The sequence below is a fragment of the Tenrec ecaudatus genome, chromosome 18 (genome assembly GCF_050624435.1).
Source record: "Tenrec ecaudatus isolate mTenEca1 chromosome 18, mTenEca1.hap1, whole genome shotgun sequence".
NCBI classification, from domain to species: Eukaryota; Metazoa; Chordata; class Mammalia; order Afrosoricida; family Tenrecidae; genus Tenrec; species Tenrec ecaudatus.
In genome coordinates this window covers 57,577,423-57,597,297 of record NC_134547.1, presented here as the reverse complement: position 1 = coordinate 57,597,297, position 19,875 = coordinate 57,577,423, and the positions used below count along the sequence as shown (strand labels likewise).

Below are 19,875 nucleotides of genomic sequence, written 5' to 3'. Positions count from 1 at the left end.
AAAGACAGGACTTTCTACTCCAGTGAAGAGTCCCCATCTCGGCAACGCTGTCCTACTAGGTTGCTGTGAGTTAGCTTGGACACGATGGCTGGGAGTTTGGATCTGAGTTTAATCCCAGGGTTCCTCCTAGGGCTCCCAGTTAGCTGTGGCTGTTGACGTGAGGCACCATCAAGTCTGGTCTGGCCCATAGCGACCTCATGCCCAACAGAATGAAGCATGGCCGAGTCCCATGCCATCCTTACAAGTGGTCTCATTCACGGTGTCCATCCCAGCAACCCAGCTGCTCTGGAATACTGAAACCTCATTTCCACAAAGACAGAGTCTAGGTGATGCCCACTCGTGGAGACCCCAATCAAGGTAGGGGCCCCCTTTCTTCTGCGGCCACAGCTCTGTCGCTGTAACAAAACTACTTTGTGCCTCTGTCCCTCCCAGCCGTGTTCTGAGACACCACCGTTGGCCCCTGATGCCAAGAACAGGATTTGGCACATCACAGCGCATCTGGGACTTGTTTCGTGAATGAGTCGATTTATTCATTAAGGTATGAGATGGCCCGACACGGGAATGGCTTTGGTGGCTGGGCAGGGGACTAGGGAGAATCTGCATAAGCTGGAGCCAGGCCTTCCCGGCATGACCAGGTGGCCAGAGGAAGAAGGCCATGTGACCTCCAGCCGCGGGGCCTGGATCTTAATGGCCTGGCAGTGAGGTGTGTGCATGGCGGAGGGGCCTGCTAAAGAGGTAATGGTGAAGGGGCGGCTCTGCCCGCCTCCGATTATTGCTTGAGTCTTTCTGGCAGTGCCAGCCGCCTCCCCCAGGAATACAGGCTTGTCCATCACAGTGTAGGCTGGGGTGTGTGGCTGGGGATGGGGTGGGATGGGGAGGCTGTTGCCACTGCCAGTGGGGAAGACAAGAGAATATTCCAGAGGACTTGGGATCTTGGAGAGTGGAGGCAGCCCCCTGGGTTTGGACCTTGCTCAGCTCCTGCCTCCAGGACCATTGAAGGGAGAGCCCTTAACTTGAAGGTGCTCTCAAATGTTTCCAGAGGGGTCCAAGGAGCAAGCTGACTAGGGAGGGTCCACAGCACCCCCAGGCTGGAGCCTAGATTGTTTGGTGTCTGCTGACATGGAAGCCCTTGGGGGGGAGTGGGGGAATGGTGCCCTAATGGCTGGTGGGGCAGGTGGGTCGCTCAGGCCTGGAAGGAGGCCTTGACTACCCGGCCCTTAAGTGGCTGCGGTGGCCGGAAGTTGTTCACCATGTGGATCCTCTCGTCATCCTCTGAGCTGAAAAGCAGGCTCCGGAACTTCTCCATCTCGAGGAAGCAGAGAAAGGATGCTCAGGGCAAACAGGGCCTGCAGGGGTCTCGTCTGACCCCAGGGGCATCTTCTGGTGCACGCTGCCCCGCCATCTCTGCCTCCTCCATCCCCTGTACTTCGTCTCTTTGGACCCCAACCTCACTAGGATTGGGGCTCAATGAGAGGCCTCTGAGAGGCCTCTGAGACAGGGACTCTCTTCCTTCTACGACTCGCCTGATGGACACACAGTAGGGGTGGCCCCAGGCTCCAGGCCTCCCCGTTCCTGGCCCGTGTCTAGGTCCTAATGACTAATAACAAGGTCCTCCATGGACTAAGAACCCGAGTATTTACCAGCGACAGGTGGCTGCCTTGATGGCAGGACACTAGGCCATGGCTGGGGGTGGGAGAGCCAGGCCCCCCGAGGGTGAGCTGCGTGTGCCCCCTTCAGCCTGGTGCCCTGGGAGGACCCACCTGCCTTTCAGAGACAAGGATAGGCTCCCGGAGCACGATCCAGGTGACGCTCTCGCTCAGCGGGGGTGTCGTCAGGGAGCCGGGGTAGGTCCAGTAGTGCCGGCTGGTAGGCAGGAGGCACTTAGGGTTGAAGCAGCTGAACTGGGCCTTGGTGCCCTGGGGCGGGGTGGGAGGGACCCAGGGATGAGCACAGACCTCCCCGCAAACCCCAGGACCGGCCCAGCAGCTCCCCACCCCACTCCCCTCTGTAGGCTATGTTTGGTCACTCCTTGACCTGCTGATGCAAATCACATGGGCAAATGTTTGTGATCCTGGATGCCGCCTTCCGGTCTGGGGTGACACCTCCGCCCATTTGCTTGTGTCTAAAGGATGGAAATCTCTCTGAGCCTTAGCTTTCTGCTCCCTGAGCAATGGTTCTTCCTATTCACGTGACTAGCGGCAACCAGTCCTCCAGGCAGCTGGACTACGGGCTGGGCAGCTAAGGGGCCACTGACCAGGATAAAGAGGAGTCAGCTGCCAGGCACTGCAGGTGCTAACCCACACCCTTCCTCTCAGGGAGGGCTTGCTGCCACCAGCGGAGGGGTGGCTGGGCCTGACCTGGCAGCATGTCTTCCTCCCGTCCCACAGGCTGGTCTGGGCCTGGTCTCACCTTAAAGCGGACCATGTAGAGCGCGTCCGTCAGGCGGTTCATACCGGGGTGCTCGTCCCCTGTCTGCGAAGGACACAGGCAGGATGAGCACAACACTGATCATTCTGGAACTGGGGGTGGCACCAGGCCTCCCAGGGTCCCCTAGGTTGTAGCTAGTGACCACTCACCTCCAAGAAGACCCCAACCACAGCCAGGCCATCCGGTGCTGAGGCCGCCTCCCCAAAGGTGCTGTACTTCTTGGCATTCCAATGAACCAGGTGTAGCTATGAGACCGACAGCAGGCCAGACCTGCACTCAGCACCCCTGGTGAGTTAGGCCGCCCTCACTCCCTCCAGGGGTTCTGATCTCGATGCAAAGCCCTCCCCACTGCCTGCCAGACCCCTGTTAACATAGAAAAGAGCAGGGAAAGGAGAGTATCCTTTGCTCTGAGCCCAGGGGACTCAGAGGACCCTGGCTCAGCCCCCTGGCCTCCAGCAAACAAGCTGTGAGGTGGTTGATGGCCACAAGGGGATATGTCCTTGAGGAGGTGGCACCTGCTACAGAGAAGCCAAACCCTGGAGGTATGAAGGCAAGGCCTTGACTAAAGGCTCAGAAATGATTACTGGTGGAGAGGCTTCAAGGGGTTGTCAGCAAGGGCCTGGGGCAGGGGCCTGGGTTTGCCTTCAGAAATGGCCTGCAGGCCTGCAATGCAGGAACACAGTAGGCAGAATGGGGAAGGGGCCTCTCCCCTGGGTGTGCTTGCCCGCCCCAGTCAACCCTCAGGGATCTGAGGGCCCCTGGAGCAGGGGGTGGGGGCCTTACCTCGCTGGGGAAGGACTTGCCGTCCACTGTGTGTTCAGAGCCTGCACCGTGCTTCTTGCCCCAGTGGAAGTGGAACTGCTTGAGTCGGTAGGGCCCATCCAGGGGGCCCCCGGTCACCACTGAGGGCAGAGAGGGGCAGGGTGGCATTGGGGCGAGAGGACCCACATGCCTGGAGGACAGATAGTCCGGGAAGGGGATACACTGTTCATTGGGAAAATACATTGGGCTGTCTGGACTTGGGTCTGTCCCTGCCCAGCTCCCACCCTTAGTTGGCCCAGGGACTTCTGGGGGCTGCAGAGAACACTCCTCCTCGTGCCCCCTCCTTAGTCCTCCACACTTTCTCCCAGAGGCAGGGTCTACACCTCTAAGCCCCTTTCCCACTAACAGTAGGCTTTTCACCCATTCGGGGTCCTGGGCCAGGGTGGGGCGGGGCGAGACAAAAGTTCACTTGTTTAGTTAACATAGCCCAGGAGGACAGAACCTGTCATAAGCTCTCGTTTATTGTCTTTTATAAAGGAGAAAACAGGCACAGGGAGGGTCAGGTCTCTGGCCAAGGGCACACATCAAGCACTAAGCAAGTCATGAGTCTGGGGCCCAAGAGGCCAAAGCCCAAGTCCCTAATCACTAGGCTGCACTGCCTCCCCCAGAACATTGGCTCCATAGGAGAAGAGAGGGATAACCGTGCCCCTCAGGGCCCAGTGTTACTCCACACATGGACACCGTAGGGTCTCTACTCTCCTGGCCAGGATTCCTCCTCACCTCTCTGGTGGGTTCCTACTTGTGTTGGTTTTGTGACTTTCCCACCCCAGTGTCCGGTGAGCTGGGGCCATGCCTAGTGGCTCCTGAGACAGATTGAATTTCCACCTGAAAAGGATCTGGGCCATGAGGGCCCCCAGCCGGCCTGAATGTGAGCCCCTGGATCAGGTGACGGTACCCAGCTCAGAGTTCCGTGGGGCCCCTCCAACCCGGGTGACCAGGGCAGGGCCTGATCTCTGACTGGAGCTCAGTGGTCACTGGGGGACAGCCATGCCCTCTCCAAAAGCTCATTGTGGGAGCCTTCGCTGGGACTCAGTACCAGCAAATGTCTCTCTGTTGGACCTCCTCCCTTTCGCAGCAAGAACCAGAACCGATCCTCTTTCCTTCCCCCACGGCCTGCTAGGGAACTCAGAGCTAAGCCATTAAGACCGGCTTCATCCTGAAAGGCCTAGCTTGCCCTCTTCTCTGTCTTTTTATCTTTCTATCTGAAACATGGGTGTTTTCAGAGTGTGTTTGGGGGGGGGTGAAGGGGAAGAGGGACTCCCTTCACATGAGAAACTAGCAGGTGCTCTCCTCTCTCCACGCCACCCCCTACAGGCCTGATCAGAAGGACACAACCCCTTCATGAGGAACCCTCCTGGGGCCTCTGCCTGGACAATAATCCCAAGGCAAAGAAGTGGCTGGGAGTTGCCCTTGACCTCCCGGGACCACCGGGGTTGGGACCACCTTGTGAGAGGGTCGAGAAGAGGGGCCTTGCGGGCTAGGTCAGACTGGTTCTGGCCCGCCCCCATTCCTTAAGCCCCCACTTGCCCATCTGGGAAGTAGATTCTTGAGAGGAGAAACTCAGCTGCCTACGACCTTAGCCAAGGACTTGGCCATCTTGGCCAGAGAGGAAGTTTGTCCTATGGTCACAGGGCAGGCCAGGGAGTGAAGGCCAAGCTATCTGACAGCACTCTGTGGGAGGGATGGAGGTGTCCTGAGCACCCACTGTGTGCACCTTTTCACTCTCAGACGTTTCTTCTCCATGACCCTACAAGGTCAGATTGCTCCCATTCATTGTATGGATGGGGAGATTGAGGTTCACGCAGGGACTTTACCTCGTTAGCGAGGGAGCCAGTCCCCTTTCCCCCTCCTAGCAGGCTGCCCCTCCTGAGCCTGCCCAACCAGGATCCAGATGGGGGTGCCAGGTCCTGGCAGGGGCCACTCACCGGTGCGGTCGTCGCAATCCTTGAAGTCCACCTGGACCGAGTGGCCGTTGTTGGTGATGCTGAGGGACGTGCAGGCCTCGTAGGAGAGCTCCAGGGGCCGCAGGCTGGGCGAGTACACAGCCTGGCTAGACACGATGTTGATGGGTGACTGTCGGTCGCCCTGAGCAATGGGATACAGCTGGTGCCACTGTGAGGGGCCTGCAGGTGGGGGGGGGTGGGGAGGCTCAGGCCAGCTCGGCTCTCCAGTGGTCCTAGGGTGCGTTCCCTGGCATCTTTCCAGAGGGGAGCTCCAATCCCAGCGTTCCACCTCCCCCCTCAGCTTCTGATTTCTTGTCTGTGATATGACCTCACAATTGCTCATATCTGGGGCTGCTAAGACAGCCAGAGAAGCAAGGCCTAAACCAGCTACTGGCTCAGGAGTGACACTGGGAGACCCCTAGTCCTCTCAAGTCCCTAGCCTGGGGGTGGTCTCCACTGGCATTAGGCATCATTGTGACAAACACTCCTGGCTGCCCAGCTTTCACTCTGTCACATGCATTTGCTCCCTGACTCCTCACAGCCACCCTGTGAAGGGAAAATCCCATGACCCACTTCACAGAGGAGGGAACTGAGGACAACATATGCACATGTATGTGCACACATACTTAAGTTTTAATACAAACAACCAGCATGTGCATGCACTGCCCTCTGCCGCCCCCACCCCCCCCACCCCCCGCTCTCCCCAGGCAGAAGCCCACAGGCCCATAGAGCGCTTCAGATGGGCATGCATGTGTGTACAGGACATCTGGGATCACCAGACCCAGCAACACACACACCTGACTCACGCATATGCACCCTTACAAGCCCCCCTTGCTGTGAACCCAGGTCTGTGGGAAGGACCCACCCCTGGCACATGCCCGTGCACACCCACACCGGCACCCACTCTCGCCCACCACCTGCCTCCCAGGGGCGCCATCTGCAGCCGGAGGCTCGGCAGCTCCCTGGGGAACATCCTGAGATGCGGCCTATTTTTAGCGTCACTGCCGGCTGGTGCTGCTCCCCACTTTTTGGCTTCTTAAGTTTTCCTGGGAAAACAGCAGCAGGTGCCGACAGAGCATCGTCCCCAAAGCATGACTCAGACTGGAGGCCCAATGGGCTATTTTTGAAGCCCTCTGAGCCCTGCCGCACGCATGCACGCCGGCCCCTCTGTTCTCCCACTCCCCCTTCCTCACTGTTCCTCCACAGGCAGGTGGCTGGGTGTGTGAGGGGCAGCACTGTACGGGGCACTGGACACTCAGGACTGGTGGGCAACACCAGGAAGCAGGGCAGGAGCAGGCTGGCTGGGAGCTGTGCCTGCAAGTGCAGGGGGCAGTGTGCGTGTGCGTGTGTGTATGTGTGTGTGTGTGTGAGAGAGAGAGAGAGAGAGAGAGAGAGAGAGAGAGAGAGAGAGAGAGAGAGAGAGAGAGAGAGAGAGAGAGAGAGAGAGAGAAAGAGAGAGAGAGAGACCTTCTATGGGTTCTGTCCCCTGGCTGTTTCTTGACCTCTTCCAGTTCTTTGAGCTCTGTGGCCACTCTGAATGCCTCCCCCTTCTTTCCAGCTCCTGCATGCTCAGAAGATCTGAATGGAGCCCCCCCCCCCTTTCAGATCTGGTGGACTAGAGTCCCAGGGTCTCAGCACCTCACAACTCCTTCTGGCCACCAGTTGCGAACTCCTAACCCCCCACTCCAATCCAGCACCCCCCAGCATCCCTCAGAGGGGGTACCTTTTCCCAGAGAAAATGGGAGGGTGCTTCTCCCACTAACACTTTCTCCCCGCCCCACCCATCATCTGTCCGACCGTGCCCCAGGGCCGAGCCCTGCCCCTCATCCTTTCCAGCCCCCACTCCTTGATTGATGAGAAGTAGCCCCAAATGAGGTTGGCCTGCCCCACACCCACACTCAAGTCTCCCCGCTGTCATCTTCTTTGGGCCTTTTCTGTCTTTTACTGCATCCGAAGGAAACTGAGGCAGGATCAGACCAGGTGACCGGTGGAACCCACCGGTTCCCACCACTCCCATCAGGAAATGCTCAGACACCCAGGAAGTGTGGGCACCCTACAGACAAGCCGGTGTCCCCAAGTGCCCCTTTCCCTCCCTCGCCAGCTCGCCCAGGGCCCCGGGACACGGCGCCCTTGCCCGCGCGGATCCCAGTTCCCCGCCAGGTCCCCTCCGCACGCCGTGCGCGCTCCCCGCCGACACCCACGCACCGCGCTCCACCCCGGCTGCCCGAGGCCACCTCTTCCCGCTGCACGCGCCCCGGTGAGTGAGCGGGGGGTCCCAGTGAGCGCGCCGGCGGGGGCTGCGCGGAGGCGGCGGCAGGACGAGCTCCGCTACCCGCCGCTCGCTTGCGTCGGGGGCCAGGGGGGCGCAGCGTGGATTTTGCGCCCCGCGCCGGGGAACCAGGGGTCCGGCTAGGCAGGTGGGTGGGTCGGTCCAGCTCTCGAGGCTGGACCAGAGCGAGGAGGTAGTGGTCTGGTCCCGCATGGAAATGGGGGCTGGAGGGTCCAGCATCCCCGGCGAGGCATGTGGGGATCAGGGGAGAGATCGAAAGGGTCGCGGGTGGCGCCAGGGTCTGCGCCTACCGTCCTCCTGGCCGTAGCCCCAGCCGTGGTGGCCGGTCATGCCGCCGCCGTCCCCGCAGCGGTGCACCTGTCCGCTGGGCTCGGTTCCGCTGCCTAGGACTGCGGCTCTGGGCCCCGCTTGCAGCGCTGAGCTGCCTTTTAAAGCGGCGGGGCGGGCGGGAGGAGCAGTTCCCGGGAACCCTCCCCCCCTCCCTAACCCCCCAGCAAGAGAGAGTGAGAAAGAGAGAGAGAGAGAGGCCCCGCCCAGCCCCCATTGCCGGCTGGAGTGGAGATGGGAGTCAGGGATAATAAACTTGTCCCCTGCCCTCCTGGCAGGACGACTGTCCCCCTTTCCCCCCTCAGCAAGTGGACCAGTGCTCAGAGCTGGCCGGGACCCTCAAGCTCCGTCCTCTCCCAGGGGTGCCCTAGAGCCTTGCATCCCACCACCTGGACCCTGGGCCTCAGGCCTTAATGGCATTGACCACCATTGACCGAGCTAGAGTGCCCCCTTTGTGCCAGGCACTTAACCCTCCTTGGCATTAGGCATGCAGAACTTCCTGAGGCCCAGCGATGCGAAGTTCATAGCCTAAGATCATGCAGTAAGAGGGCAGGGGGGTGGGGCACTCACACCCAGGTTGTCTCATTTCTCAGGGTAAGGGGGTCTAGGGAGTGTGGGGGCCTGGGAACTCTGGGGTAGAGGCTTGAGGCAGGACTATTGGAGTAGAATGAGGGTCCTCCAAACCCTGATGCTGGTGGAACCAGGGCCCCCAAAAGAGTGGAGAAGGGTGGCATCCATCAGTGGGCATGGGAACCGAAAGGTGCCAGCTGACTTCCCACCTAACCAGGTCTGATGCCTGCCTCCTCCCTCCACCCCTCTCATTCCCTCCCATGCTTCTCCCGGCCATCAGGGCCCCTGCCTGTTTATAGCTGCTATTTGTCTTCCTCTCCTTGATGCCTCTCGACCTTCAGCACCCTGCCCAAGGCTCCGGGGCCCCCACCCTGCACTCCATCTCCATGTGCCTGGGTTGGCCCAGCATTTTCCCACCAGCGAGTCCTGGTCCTTGTTGTGCCCTCTACCTGGGATGTCCTCTGCCTCTGTCCCCCACCCACTGGCTCCAGCCAGTCCAATCGGATGCATTGTAGGATGTGGCCCAGAGCCACAGATGGGGCTTGTCTTTGGCTCTGGGAAGACAGATGGGTGGATGAATGGACACAGGTTCCTACCTGGGCCCCTGGGCACCACAGAAGTAGGAGGGCTGTTTGAAGACTGTCCACCAGGCAGACCTTGATGGGACATTTCAGGGCCCTGCATGTGGTTGACCTTGTCAAGGAGCCTGGCCGACTGTGTCACATCCCAGGCCCCGAGCTCCAGCTCCCGAGATGGAGTTCTGGAGATTGATGGCTGGTTGTCTGGGCTGAGGTCTCTGGCCCAGGAGCCAGAGAGACCCTCGATATAAAATATTAGAGGCAGGGATGCAAGGGGGTGGCCCTCAAACCAGCATGAGCCAGAGACTCACTCCAACACTGGCAAGGCCTCCAGGCCAGGAATGCTGTCTTCTGGCCACCAGCTATCTTTCTCCTGGGGACACCAAGGACCCTTGGAAGCCAGGAAATGCATTCACACATGTCAGCTTTGCTGTACTGACTCATTTGTCCTCACAGGGACCCAGGCCTTGCCAATATCTATTTATGGAACTTAAAGGAATGAAGTTGGAGTTATTTAGATAGTTTCGTGACCAGTTTCATCCACAGAGCAAGCCTGGGAGGGAGTTTTGTCCCATTGTATAGATGAGGCTATCAGGGCTCAGAGAGGTTGAGTGTTGGGCTAGGAGATGCACAGTGAGTGACAGTCTGTTCCACCTTGTCTAAAACCACAGGGAAACAACGGATTTGGATTTTAATTTCTCATCTGCATAGGTGTACACAAGGACTCTGGAAGGAGGAACATGGGAGAAGTTGTTGCTGTGAGGTGTTGTCAAGTTGGTTCTGACTCCTAGGAACCTGGGCAGCACAGAGCACAGGACTGCTGGGTCTGTTCCATCCTCACAGTCCTGCTGCATTTAAGCCCGAGGTTGCAGCCACTGTGTTTGCCTCCAAGGAGGAGACCTGACCCGGAAGGGTGGGAGAGGGTGGGGAGAGGGGTAAGAAGGCCATTCTTTACTGCCTAGGCCTTTGTTACCCTTGGAAAGATTTAACAACCAAATAAAACATGATCCAGTTCTTTCCTTCCTGCAATCTCTCTTCAGCTCACCTGCTCTGGCTCTTGGGAGCCCAGGCAGATGATGGGCACCCACAGAGTCTGCTCTTTCCAGGTGAAGCCCATTGCCCCTGAAGTTCACTCCAATCTAGAAGAATTGGTGCCCCTGTTTAGGCACCCCTGCCCTCAACTGGGAATTGTCTCTATGCCCAGGAATCGCATGGGCACTGGTGACTGATGGCTTTTGCTGTTTATGGGGGTGAATGTGGGGAGCAGGTGTGAAGTTCAGGGAAGAGAACATGAGTGGCTTATCCAGCCACACCTCACTTGTCAGACAACACTTGACCGGATCACCCTGCCTTTCTTTGAGGTAGTGTCTGCTCTACAAGGAGGTACCCATTCCTGCCCTGCCCACTTCCTGGGTATATCTGCATGCATTTTTGACACAAAAGATGTCCAATGCTGTACCAATAGGCAGAATCATACCTCCTTTTCCTATTATATATAAAGCCAGTGGGCCAGACTGGAAGCCCTGTAACCTGGAGATTCTAACAGTTCCTTATCTTTAAAAGTATTTCCATTGTGTGTGTGTGTGTGTGTGTGTGTATTTTCATACAGGGAGATGATGGAATTGGTCTGGGGTGTGGACTCAAACAAACCTGGACTTGGCATCCAGCACCCCGGGCTGTGTGACCTGAGTTTCCACATCTATAAGATAGGAATAGGGAACCTAGGGTGCTATTAGGAGAGTCAGATAAGGTGACATCTATGAGATTCCGAATGCCAAGGACACATTACTTAGACCTTTGCTCTTCTCTTCCCGTTAGTTCTTTGGGGCCACATTTAAAAACCAAGGCATCCCTTTCCCAATTATAGTAATGACACATATTCACTGTTACTATTGAAAGAGTTGTGTAAAAATGGCATAGTAGCAGTATTCTCTAACAAGGGAGAATTATGAGCTTTCATAGCCTAAGGCAGATAGCTATGAGGCAGAAGTCAGACTTAGTATTTTTCCCAACCATGTTATCAATTCCAATTCCAACTCTCCCTCCTACAGCCCTCTGTTATTCATTCCAATGGCCACAGAGGACTCACGGACAATATTCAGAGTTATGGGGCTGACTAGGGAAGTAACGATTTACAACTGTAGGCTCAGGAATGCTTAGGACACAGTTCTTTGATCAGGAACTCTCAACTGGGACTTCAGGCAGGTGTCTCTCTGGCCTTTGGCCCTTTAGTCTGACCTATGCCCTGTGTGGGGAGCGTTACAAAGCCACTTTAGTTCTTGTGATCAGTGCTCAGAAGGACCCCATTCCACCAGTAAGCCTCAGTCCACAGGAGGCACTCAGTTCTAGCTCTGTGGGTTGGCAAACCCATCTCCACCAAGTGCCTGGAGGCACCCTACTCTGCCAACAGGCCTCCTGCTTAAACACACCCATTTTTCTCATGGGCCATGAAGCTCATCTCCTGCCCCTCTCCTGGCTCTGCTGCCATTCTTTCACTGTCATGGCCTCTCACCATCTCTTCCAACTCTCTCTCTGTCTCCTGGGTTGAGGAGGTTCTGGGCACAAGGACCCCAGGTCCAAAAGAATGTGCTCCATCTCTGCTTTATGGTTGTGAAGTCCCCCTTCAACCTCTGAGCTGGCTCATTTTAAGCTAATGGGTGGGAAAACAGACCGTCCCCCTCATTAAGGTGCCATACACCATAGTTACATGGCCCCACACCCACCAGGGTATCATGCACCTTATTTACATTATTTGCATATTACCCAGTCCCCTTGGTGGGCCACGAGCACCTCATTTGCATAGCCTCACCCCAACATTTGGCGGAGGTACAGAGATGATGCCTAGAAGAGCCACTTTGAGGAACGTGCTGTGCTGCAGGCCATTCCTTGCTTCTTCTAGCCATTGACCTTTTTCTATGTGAAAGATTCTCCTCCCCTCCCAGTGATTTTACGAGCTGATCATGGTTATTGGCAGTTAGCCCTTCCACAGGGGAGAGAATCTTGAGGGTGAGATTACTCGGGTACTGGTCCTTCAGGTCTGCTGCAGGGGACCACTTGGTCTGGTCGGGTCATTTTGGCTTCACTTTCTCTGGCCTCTGATACAATTGCCCTGACGCTCCTACGATGTCCACACAGCGAAGCCTTTAAGAGACTTTATGTTCAGCCACTGGGTTCTAGTCTAGTAGATCATCCTTCATTTCTTTCATTTTGAGTGCAGTCCACTTAAAGAAAGTAGGTAAGTCAGCCACTTCATGCCTTTACTTTCTTCCATTTTACATAATTTCTAAGTTGCTCATCCCTTATCAAAACAGCATTGTGAGAAGAAAAAGCACACCTTGAACGGAGGAAGTTTTGTTTGGAGTAAACTTTGAGTATCTGATCTATTTCCAAAGGAATGGGTAGTCCACAGCAAGCCATCAAATTGCAGCATCGATACTAGCTCACACTGCTAAGCGTTTTGCTTTCTTCAGTGGGGTTCTGGTCAGCGTGTCCCTTGCTCCTGCAGGCTGGGCAAATGGGTACCAGTCACAGCCTCTGAAACTTACACATCTTTTTTTTTTTTTTTTTGCACATCAGATTGGCGAACCTGTTCTCTCTTATTCTTAGCTTCTGTGGAATAGGTCAATGGGTACCTCCCGTAGGCTCAAGAGTTTACTCAACTTCCTGTACCTCCTACCAGCCAGCCTTTTTGCTTTCCTCCATTCCTAGTCTCCATGGGCCAGGCCAATGAGTGCCAGTGGAACATGCCCCCAAAGTCAGCCTGCCTCTTCACTGTTATGCGTCCCCTACTTTTACCCATTGAGTGGATCCAAGTGGTCACCACAATTGAACATGCCAGCCTGTCTACTTGCTGGGTCAAGGATTCTTTTGAGTGGCACTGACTTTTCCTGCTTCCATGCACCTAAAGACAAACAACTTGCTCAAAAATTTAAAAGTGAAAAATTATTTCCGCCCCCTAGGCCCTTCCTTCATATGCAAATCTCCTGCTTTGTCAACAGTTCTAGGTAGGACTGCATGTCTTTTCACATGCCAATTTCCAGACTGGAAAGACTGGGTGGGGCTCCCAATAGGTTATACACAGGGTTATGACCTTCAGACTAACAACCTGTGGAGTTTGGGGGGGCAAATCTTAGTTCCTCTTTTAGCACACCTTCTTAAATATTGGCTGAAGGCGGAGTTACATGCTGTCTGTACTCTCTAATACACAATGTGTATTCCTTTTTAAAAATTTGTATTCGATATATATTCTATCATACATTTAGATTGGTTTTACAACATGAGGTTGGGGAAACATTCAATATCCATAATACATTCAAATGAACACACTTAACTTTTTTTTTTCTTTTCACACTTAACTTTTTAAAAGCATTCTAGCTTAATTTTCTCTTCTCTACACTTCTCATTCATGTGAATATGGCTTGGGCCTCTTATTGGGTGAGACCAGTAGACCCCGGCTCCTTCTCTATCAATTATCTTGTTTAACTGCCCTGGCTTTTGATGCAAGCCATTCCAGAAGCAGCGTTTCCCCCAAGACTGAAGCATAAAATCTCCTACTTCACTTCAACCAGTGAGTACAACCACCACCAAAGTAATTATCTGAGTATTCATGAGCCTACTAGCCAGTGCAACAAATCCCACTTCTGACACCAACGGTAAAATGGCTTGGCAGCAGCAACAACTCACCTCTTCTAACTTTATAAGGTTAGGAGATTTCCATTGGGCACAGGTCAGACATATCTCCTTCCTTTGATCTTTTTCTAATCCTGATACCAATCATCCCTCCCACAGTACTATACTTCTCTGCTGGATTCCATAATTCGTTGCAATGGCCACATTCAGATTATTCTCAGTTATGGGGTTTACTAAGGAAATGGCAGGCTGCAATTGTAGGTTCTGCAATGCTTAGGATAGAGCTCACTTATCAAGACAGCTTATTTTCAGCTCTGCCTACAGAAAGGTGCCTCTCTTGCCCTCACCCTCATGGTCTGGCCCTTGCCCTGCACAGGCAAGCATTACTAAGCTCTTTAATCCTGTTTATAAGTGCCCAGAGGCACCTCACTCTGCCAGTAAGCCTCAGGCTGAAGATATTCAAATCTAGGTCTGTTGATTGGCAATCCTAGCCCTCCAAGTGCCTCCAGTAGTACCCCACTACACCAGCAAGCCTCCTGCTCTGAGGTGTTTAGCTTTCTCACTCCAAAGGCCTGGAAGCCCACCATGCCATCTCCTGCTAGTGTCCTAGGCTAGTTCTGATGCCTCTCCACCATTTCTCTGCCTCTGGGTCTCACCATCTTTTTACATGCTTGATGTTACAGCTCTTTCTCCAAAGGAGACATACTCATTGCCATTGAGTTGGTACCAACTCATAGCAACCCTTTAGGACAGGGTAGAACTGCCCCTGTGAGTTTCCAAGACTGTAACTCTTTATGGGAGGAGAAAGCCCCATCTTTCTCCGGAGGAACAGGCTGGTGGTTTTGAACTACTGACCTTGTAGTTAGCAGCCCAACTCGTAACCCTATGCCTCAGGGCCCCTTCAAAAGAAGACGGGCAAATGACTAATAAGCACATACAAAATGCTCAACGTCATTAGCCAGTAGGAAAATCTGTATCAAACCCCCATAAGCTGTCACTTCGCAGCCACTAAGATGGTTGTTAGCAGGAAAAAGAAAGGAAACTAACAAGTGTTGTTGAAGATACGGAACAGTTGTGACCGGTGGGAGTTGCTGGTGGGATTGGTATATGGTGCAGCCCCTGTGGAAAACCATTGGATGCATGAACTCTGAAGATGGTAAATCAAATACAAAGGACAAATATTGTATGATCTCACTTGTGTGAACCTGCTAGAGTCAGCAAACACAGAGAGACCCACCTGGTACCCACCAGGAGCCGGAGGGGGGAGGTATTGAGAGTTGTTGCTGACGGCGGGCTGGATTTCTGTTCTGGGTGAGGAAAAACATTTGAAAGCAAATCATGGTGCCGGCAGCGCACCATGGTGACCGTAACTAGTGTCACCGACTTATGCTCTTCAAATGGCAACAAGCAGCAAAACTCCTGGTGACATAAATTTCACCACCATAAGATAAAAAATATTTTTAGTATAGACAATATGGTGGATGTCATTGAAGACAGTGATTCTTTTATTCAACAAGCATTTGTGGAAGGCCTATTAGGCACAGCAAGACAGCTGTGAACGGTCTGGCTCCACAGTGGCCTTAGGGAACTTACTGGGTGGGAGGGAGAGGCAGGAGCCAAGGAGCACAGACGTGAGAGGGCTAGTGGCCGAGGCCCTGGAGGTTGTCCTCAGATTTGACTCGTTCTTCCTGCTTGGTTTCCCACAGAGCACAAGGTCTTTCAGGACAGAGGTAGCCCCCAAACTTCTCACTCTCTTTTTAATTTTTTTTAACCTTCGCTCTCTTTTTTAAAAGCCATTTTATTGGCACTTCATCCACATATCATACAATTCAGTAGTTCAACCATGTCATGAAGCCCCCAACCTTCCTGTATGCTAAGGATCCAGTCTCTCCTGGCTGAGACCAACAAGGATGGGTGAAATAACACACCTGAGCTCTGGCCTGGCTGGACTTCTGGGGGAGTTTGTTTCTAATCCCCACACTTTGCAGCTCTAACTGTGACTTAGGGACTTCACCACCTCTTCAAGCCTGCTTGCTCATCCATTAAGTGGGCTGAGCAAGGGTGTCTACCACATCAGGTAGCTGTGAACCAGAAGGAGCCACTTTCTGTAGTAAGTGCCTAGTCAGTGGAGAGGTGCGCAGTTGTGAGCAGTCCCTGGTAGGGCAAGTAGTTAAGCACTCAGCTACTACCTGAAAGGCCGGTTCAAGCCCACTCTGAGGTGCCTCCAAAGAAAGGCCTGGCAATCTGCTTCCGAAAGGCCACAGGCATGAAAGCCCCAAGGCAACACACAGAGTCATCATGGGTTAGAATCAACTGGCATTGTGGCTCTGGGGCTCACGCTTCTAAACTGCTTGTGGGGCAGGCTAGCCCAGGGCAGTGGCTCTCCAACTTGAACTTGTATCTGAGCACCAGCAAGTTCTGAAGCGGGGCCAGAGAGTTTGCATTTCGAGGTAATAGCCGAGGTGATAGCCACGCTGTATGCCCAGGACCACACTTTGAAAGCCTGTGACCCAAATGAAGTGGGCCATGGCTTCTGGGTCTGATGCCTCTGATTCTCTGCCAGCCTTAATTGGGGGAAGTCACCTGCCGTCCCCAGTTCCTGCGTGGCAGGAGCCGGGTCTGATCTGCTTCCTGACTCCAACACTGTCACCTTACTCATGTAGGACTGCTCACTGGTGGGGAGTGAGGGAGTAGGCAGAGGGACACAGTGCTAGGGGAACTAAGCAGAAGCACTTTGTGTCCTCAGTCCATGCTGCTGGGGGTGGGGCTCAGGTCACTCGCTGGGTGGCCTTGTGTCCTGTGCTGAGTCTGGCATTTTCACTCTCCGTAGCAAATCTCCCGGGGGAGTTTGCACATAGGGAAGGGCAGCCTGGGAAGTCTGGGAGTGGCAGGAAACCAGGCGGTGACCTGCTATCTACCTTTCCAGGGGTTTCTCCCACTGGAGCCACAAAGACTACATACTCAGCCCTGGTGGAGCGGAGGGTGGGCTGCTAACCACAAGGCTGGCAGTTCACACCTACCAGTTGCTCCTTGGGAGAGAAATGAGGCGTCTACTTTTGTAAAGATGTCCAGTCTCAGAAACCCTATATGTAGGGTCATTATGGGTCAAAGGGGACCCTTTCAGGGACTGCCCAGACCCAGACCCCTTTCATGTTAGCTGTCAGGAAAGAACCAAGTAGCTAGTGCCCCTGGTAATGTACCAGGTATGTGTTATATACATGATCAGAACGAAGTCAATGGCAGGCTCTCACACCGCAGTATCATTTGTAACCAGCAGCCTCACCAAATGAACTATGCTAGCCGGAAGGCCATCGTATGTATTGAGTTCTTACTGGGTTTCAGGCAGGTCCTGGCCCGTTTCACACATACCCTCTGCCCCCCCACAGCGGTCCCCAGCAAGTCTCCATAAGAGCTCCATTAAAAGTGTCAACCCATTGCCATCAAGTCGATTCCGACCCATAGTGATTCTATAAACTCTATAAAGCAGTAGAACTTCGCCACAGGGTTTCTAAAACGGAAGTCTTTACAGAGGAAGACTTTGGTAGAAAGTAGTACCTTCCCGCTGCAGTGGCTGGGGCTCAATTTGAGTATTACCACATCACTAGGGCTGCTAGGACAGTATTTAAAACAAAAGGAAACAGACAGACAAAACCCTAACTCACTGGCACCCGCTGGTTCTGACTCAGCCACCTGTAGGACTGAGTAGACCGATCTCTGGAGTTCTGGGCTGTAAATATTTACGGAAGTAGAGACCTCATCTTCCTCCCTAGGACTGCATTTGATGCGTAGTGGTTATGGGTTGGGCTGCCCACTGACAGGTCAGTGGTTTGAAACCACCAGCCATTCCACAGGAGAAAGATAAGGCTTTCTACTCCCTTAAAGAATTACAGCCTCCAAACAAACAAACAAAGAGTTACAGTCTCAGAGACCCCAGGGGCAGTTTGATCCTTGTCCCACAGGGCCGCTGTGAGTCAGAATGAACTTGAGGAGTGAGTGTTTGCTTTTTTGCCTGTTTCACCACCCATCTGTGAGTTTGTTGGACTGTGATGGAGTTGGAAGCTACACCACCAGTACTTTATATACCAACAGGGCCCTGCATGGTGGAGAGGTTTCATAACATTCTCTACCTTCTTTAGTCTAGCTTCCAGACTAAGACAGACTAGGAAGAAAGGCCTGGTGCTCTATTTCTGAACATGAGCCAATTAAAACCCTAGAGAATACTGAGTCACTTGCTTTGGACAGGTCACCCGGAGGGAGCACTCACTGGACAAGGGTGTCACCTATGGCAAAGTCGAGGGCCCACGAGGATTGGAGCTCCTCCATGGAGGAGGATTGGCACAGTGGCCACCATGAGGAACTCAAGCCTCTTGGTAATTTGGGCAACGACACAGGGCTGGGCATCATTTTGTTCTGTCGGACCCTGACTTGGTGGCAGCTAACAACACCAACAGCATTTTATAGAGGAGGACTATGCAGCTCAGAAGAACAGGGGAGGTTGCCCAAAGTCACACAGCTTAGAAAAATAGGTGAGATGAGCCATGACCCAGGAGCCTGCTCACCCCGCCACGCAGATACTGTTACACTGAATTGTGTTGTTGTACAGATAGCACCCACAAAAACCTCCTCCAAATCATGCATTTCTTCAGGGGCAAAAAGATGTCCCTCCACCCAAATTCTGGGGGTGTTTCCTTTCATTTAGCCCTGAGACTGCACTGACTAACCCTCACCTGTCCCTCTTTGACCTTCCTACAATCCCCGGGTGTGGTTTATTATCCCTTATATTTCATCTGTCCAAGTGGAGATGGACGCAGACAGCGTGAGCACTGGAGGAGCTGGGAAAGCCTCAGATCTCTGTTTCCCATCAGCCATGTCCCATAGGTGCCGGGTTGGGGCCAGGGAAGTCATAGGGGTGTGGTGCCCCCTCCCCTGCACACTGTCCAGGGGCAACTATATTCATCACTGTCAAACTGTGTCTCCTCCGTAACCCCCCACCCAGGGTGAGGTGGGGGTAGAGTCTGCATTCATTTTCTCCTGATTTTTTTTCATTTTCTCCTGATTTCAAGCCACTATTAACTTGAAGGGATATAGGAACTGGAAAGTAGAGGGAAGGAATTGTCTGCTGGTCTCCTGACCGCCCCCCCTCCTCTTCCCCTTTCCCTGAGGCTCCTTCCTTCCCACCCAACCCCAAAGAGCAGACATCCACTTCTGGGAAAGTGGTTCCCCAGGAAGTAAATGGCTTTCACTTCCTCCTTGCCTTGTTCACAGGCCTCACAACCTGTCCCCACCCCCACTTCCCCCACCCCCAAACCTCTCAAACCTCCCTTGCCCACTCCCTACTCTTCCCTGGGCTTCCCAGGACATCAAAGGCACTCTGGAAGCTACAGCTCAGCAGCCAGGTTTTCACTGCTGCTCACAGATGACACCTGCTGTTCCTTTTGCTTAAAACACCTTCCATCCCAACACAGTCAACCCTGGTGGTGTAGTGGTTATTCACTGGGCTGCTGACCCAGTAGTTCGAAATCACCAGGCACTCCAAGGGACAAAGACAGGGCTTTCTGCTCCAGTGAAGAATTACATTCTCAGAAACCCACAGGGTCGGTATGCATTGGCATCAACTCGTTAGCAGTGAGTGAATGAGTGAGTGAGGGATCCCAACATAACGGCTTCCCGCTACCTCGGTCTACGTCCTCTGTCAAGCAGCTATCCCCTCTCCCATCACTCGGTGGTCTAGGGGCTATGCCTTGGGCTGCAGTTCGAAGCCTCTACCAGGCACTCCTCCAGAGGAAGACTCGCTTTTCACTTCCGTCAGGAGTTAGTTTGAGAAACCCACAGGGGCAGTTCTACCCTGTCCTATAGGGTCGCTATGAGTCGGCATCAACTCCATGGCCAGTTGAGATCCTCTCACTGGTCCAAGGAGACCCCACGGCCAGGGCCTCCTGACTTACTGGTATGAGCTGGGGGCAGCTTGTTTGGTGACAGGGTAGGTTTGTTGCATGGGAGACTGGATGAAACGGAGGAACATTCAGGAAAACCATGAACGCTGTTCCATCTCCCAGGGCTTTTTGTCACTCTGGCTCTGTGCGTCAAAACGCTCATTTAGGGCTGAAAAACGCACGGCAGGCCCTTTTGCTCAAGTGAAGCAACAGAGAGCTTGAGAGGTAAAAAGTAAATGATTAAAATCCAAGTCGGCCTGATTCCAAAGTCCAAGCCCCGCACTGGGACTGCATGGGCAGAGGGAGAACCTGGTAGACCAGCAGACCTACGAGGGCCTTCCGGCCGCGGCCACGTT

General features: G+C 54.0%; 1 protein-coding gene across 1 annotated transcript; it reads right to left on the bottom strand.

The window, feature by feature from the left end:
• Window positions 1–1,183: 1,183 nt before the first annotated feature.
• On the bottom strand, window positions 1,184–7,812 carry CA7 (carbonic anhydrase 7). Its single transcript, XM_075537321.1, has 7 exons — window positions 7,773–7,812; window positions 5,175–5,372; window positions 3,211–3,329; window positions 2,577–2,672; window positions 2,410–2,472; window positions 1,761–1,916; window positions 1,184–1,306 (listed from the first exon to the last, which is right to left on the bottom strand). The coding sequence occupies exons 1-7, from the start codon at window positions 7,810–7,812 to the stop codon at window positions 1,184–1,186; spliced, it is 795 nt and encodes a 264-aa protein (XP_075393436.1).
• Window positions 7,813–19,875: the final 12,063 nt, after the last annotated feature.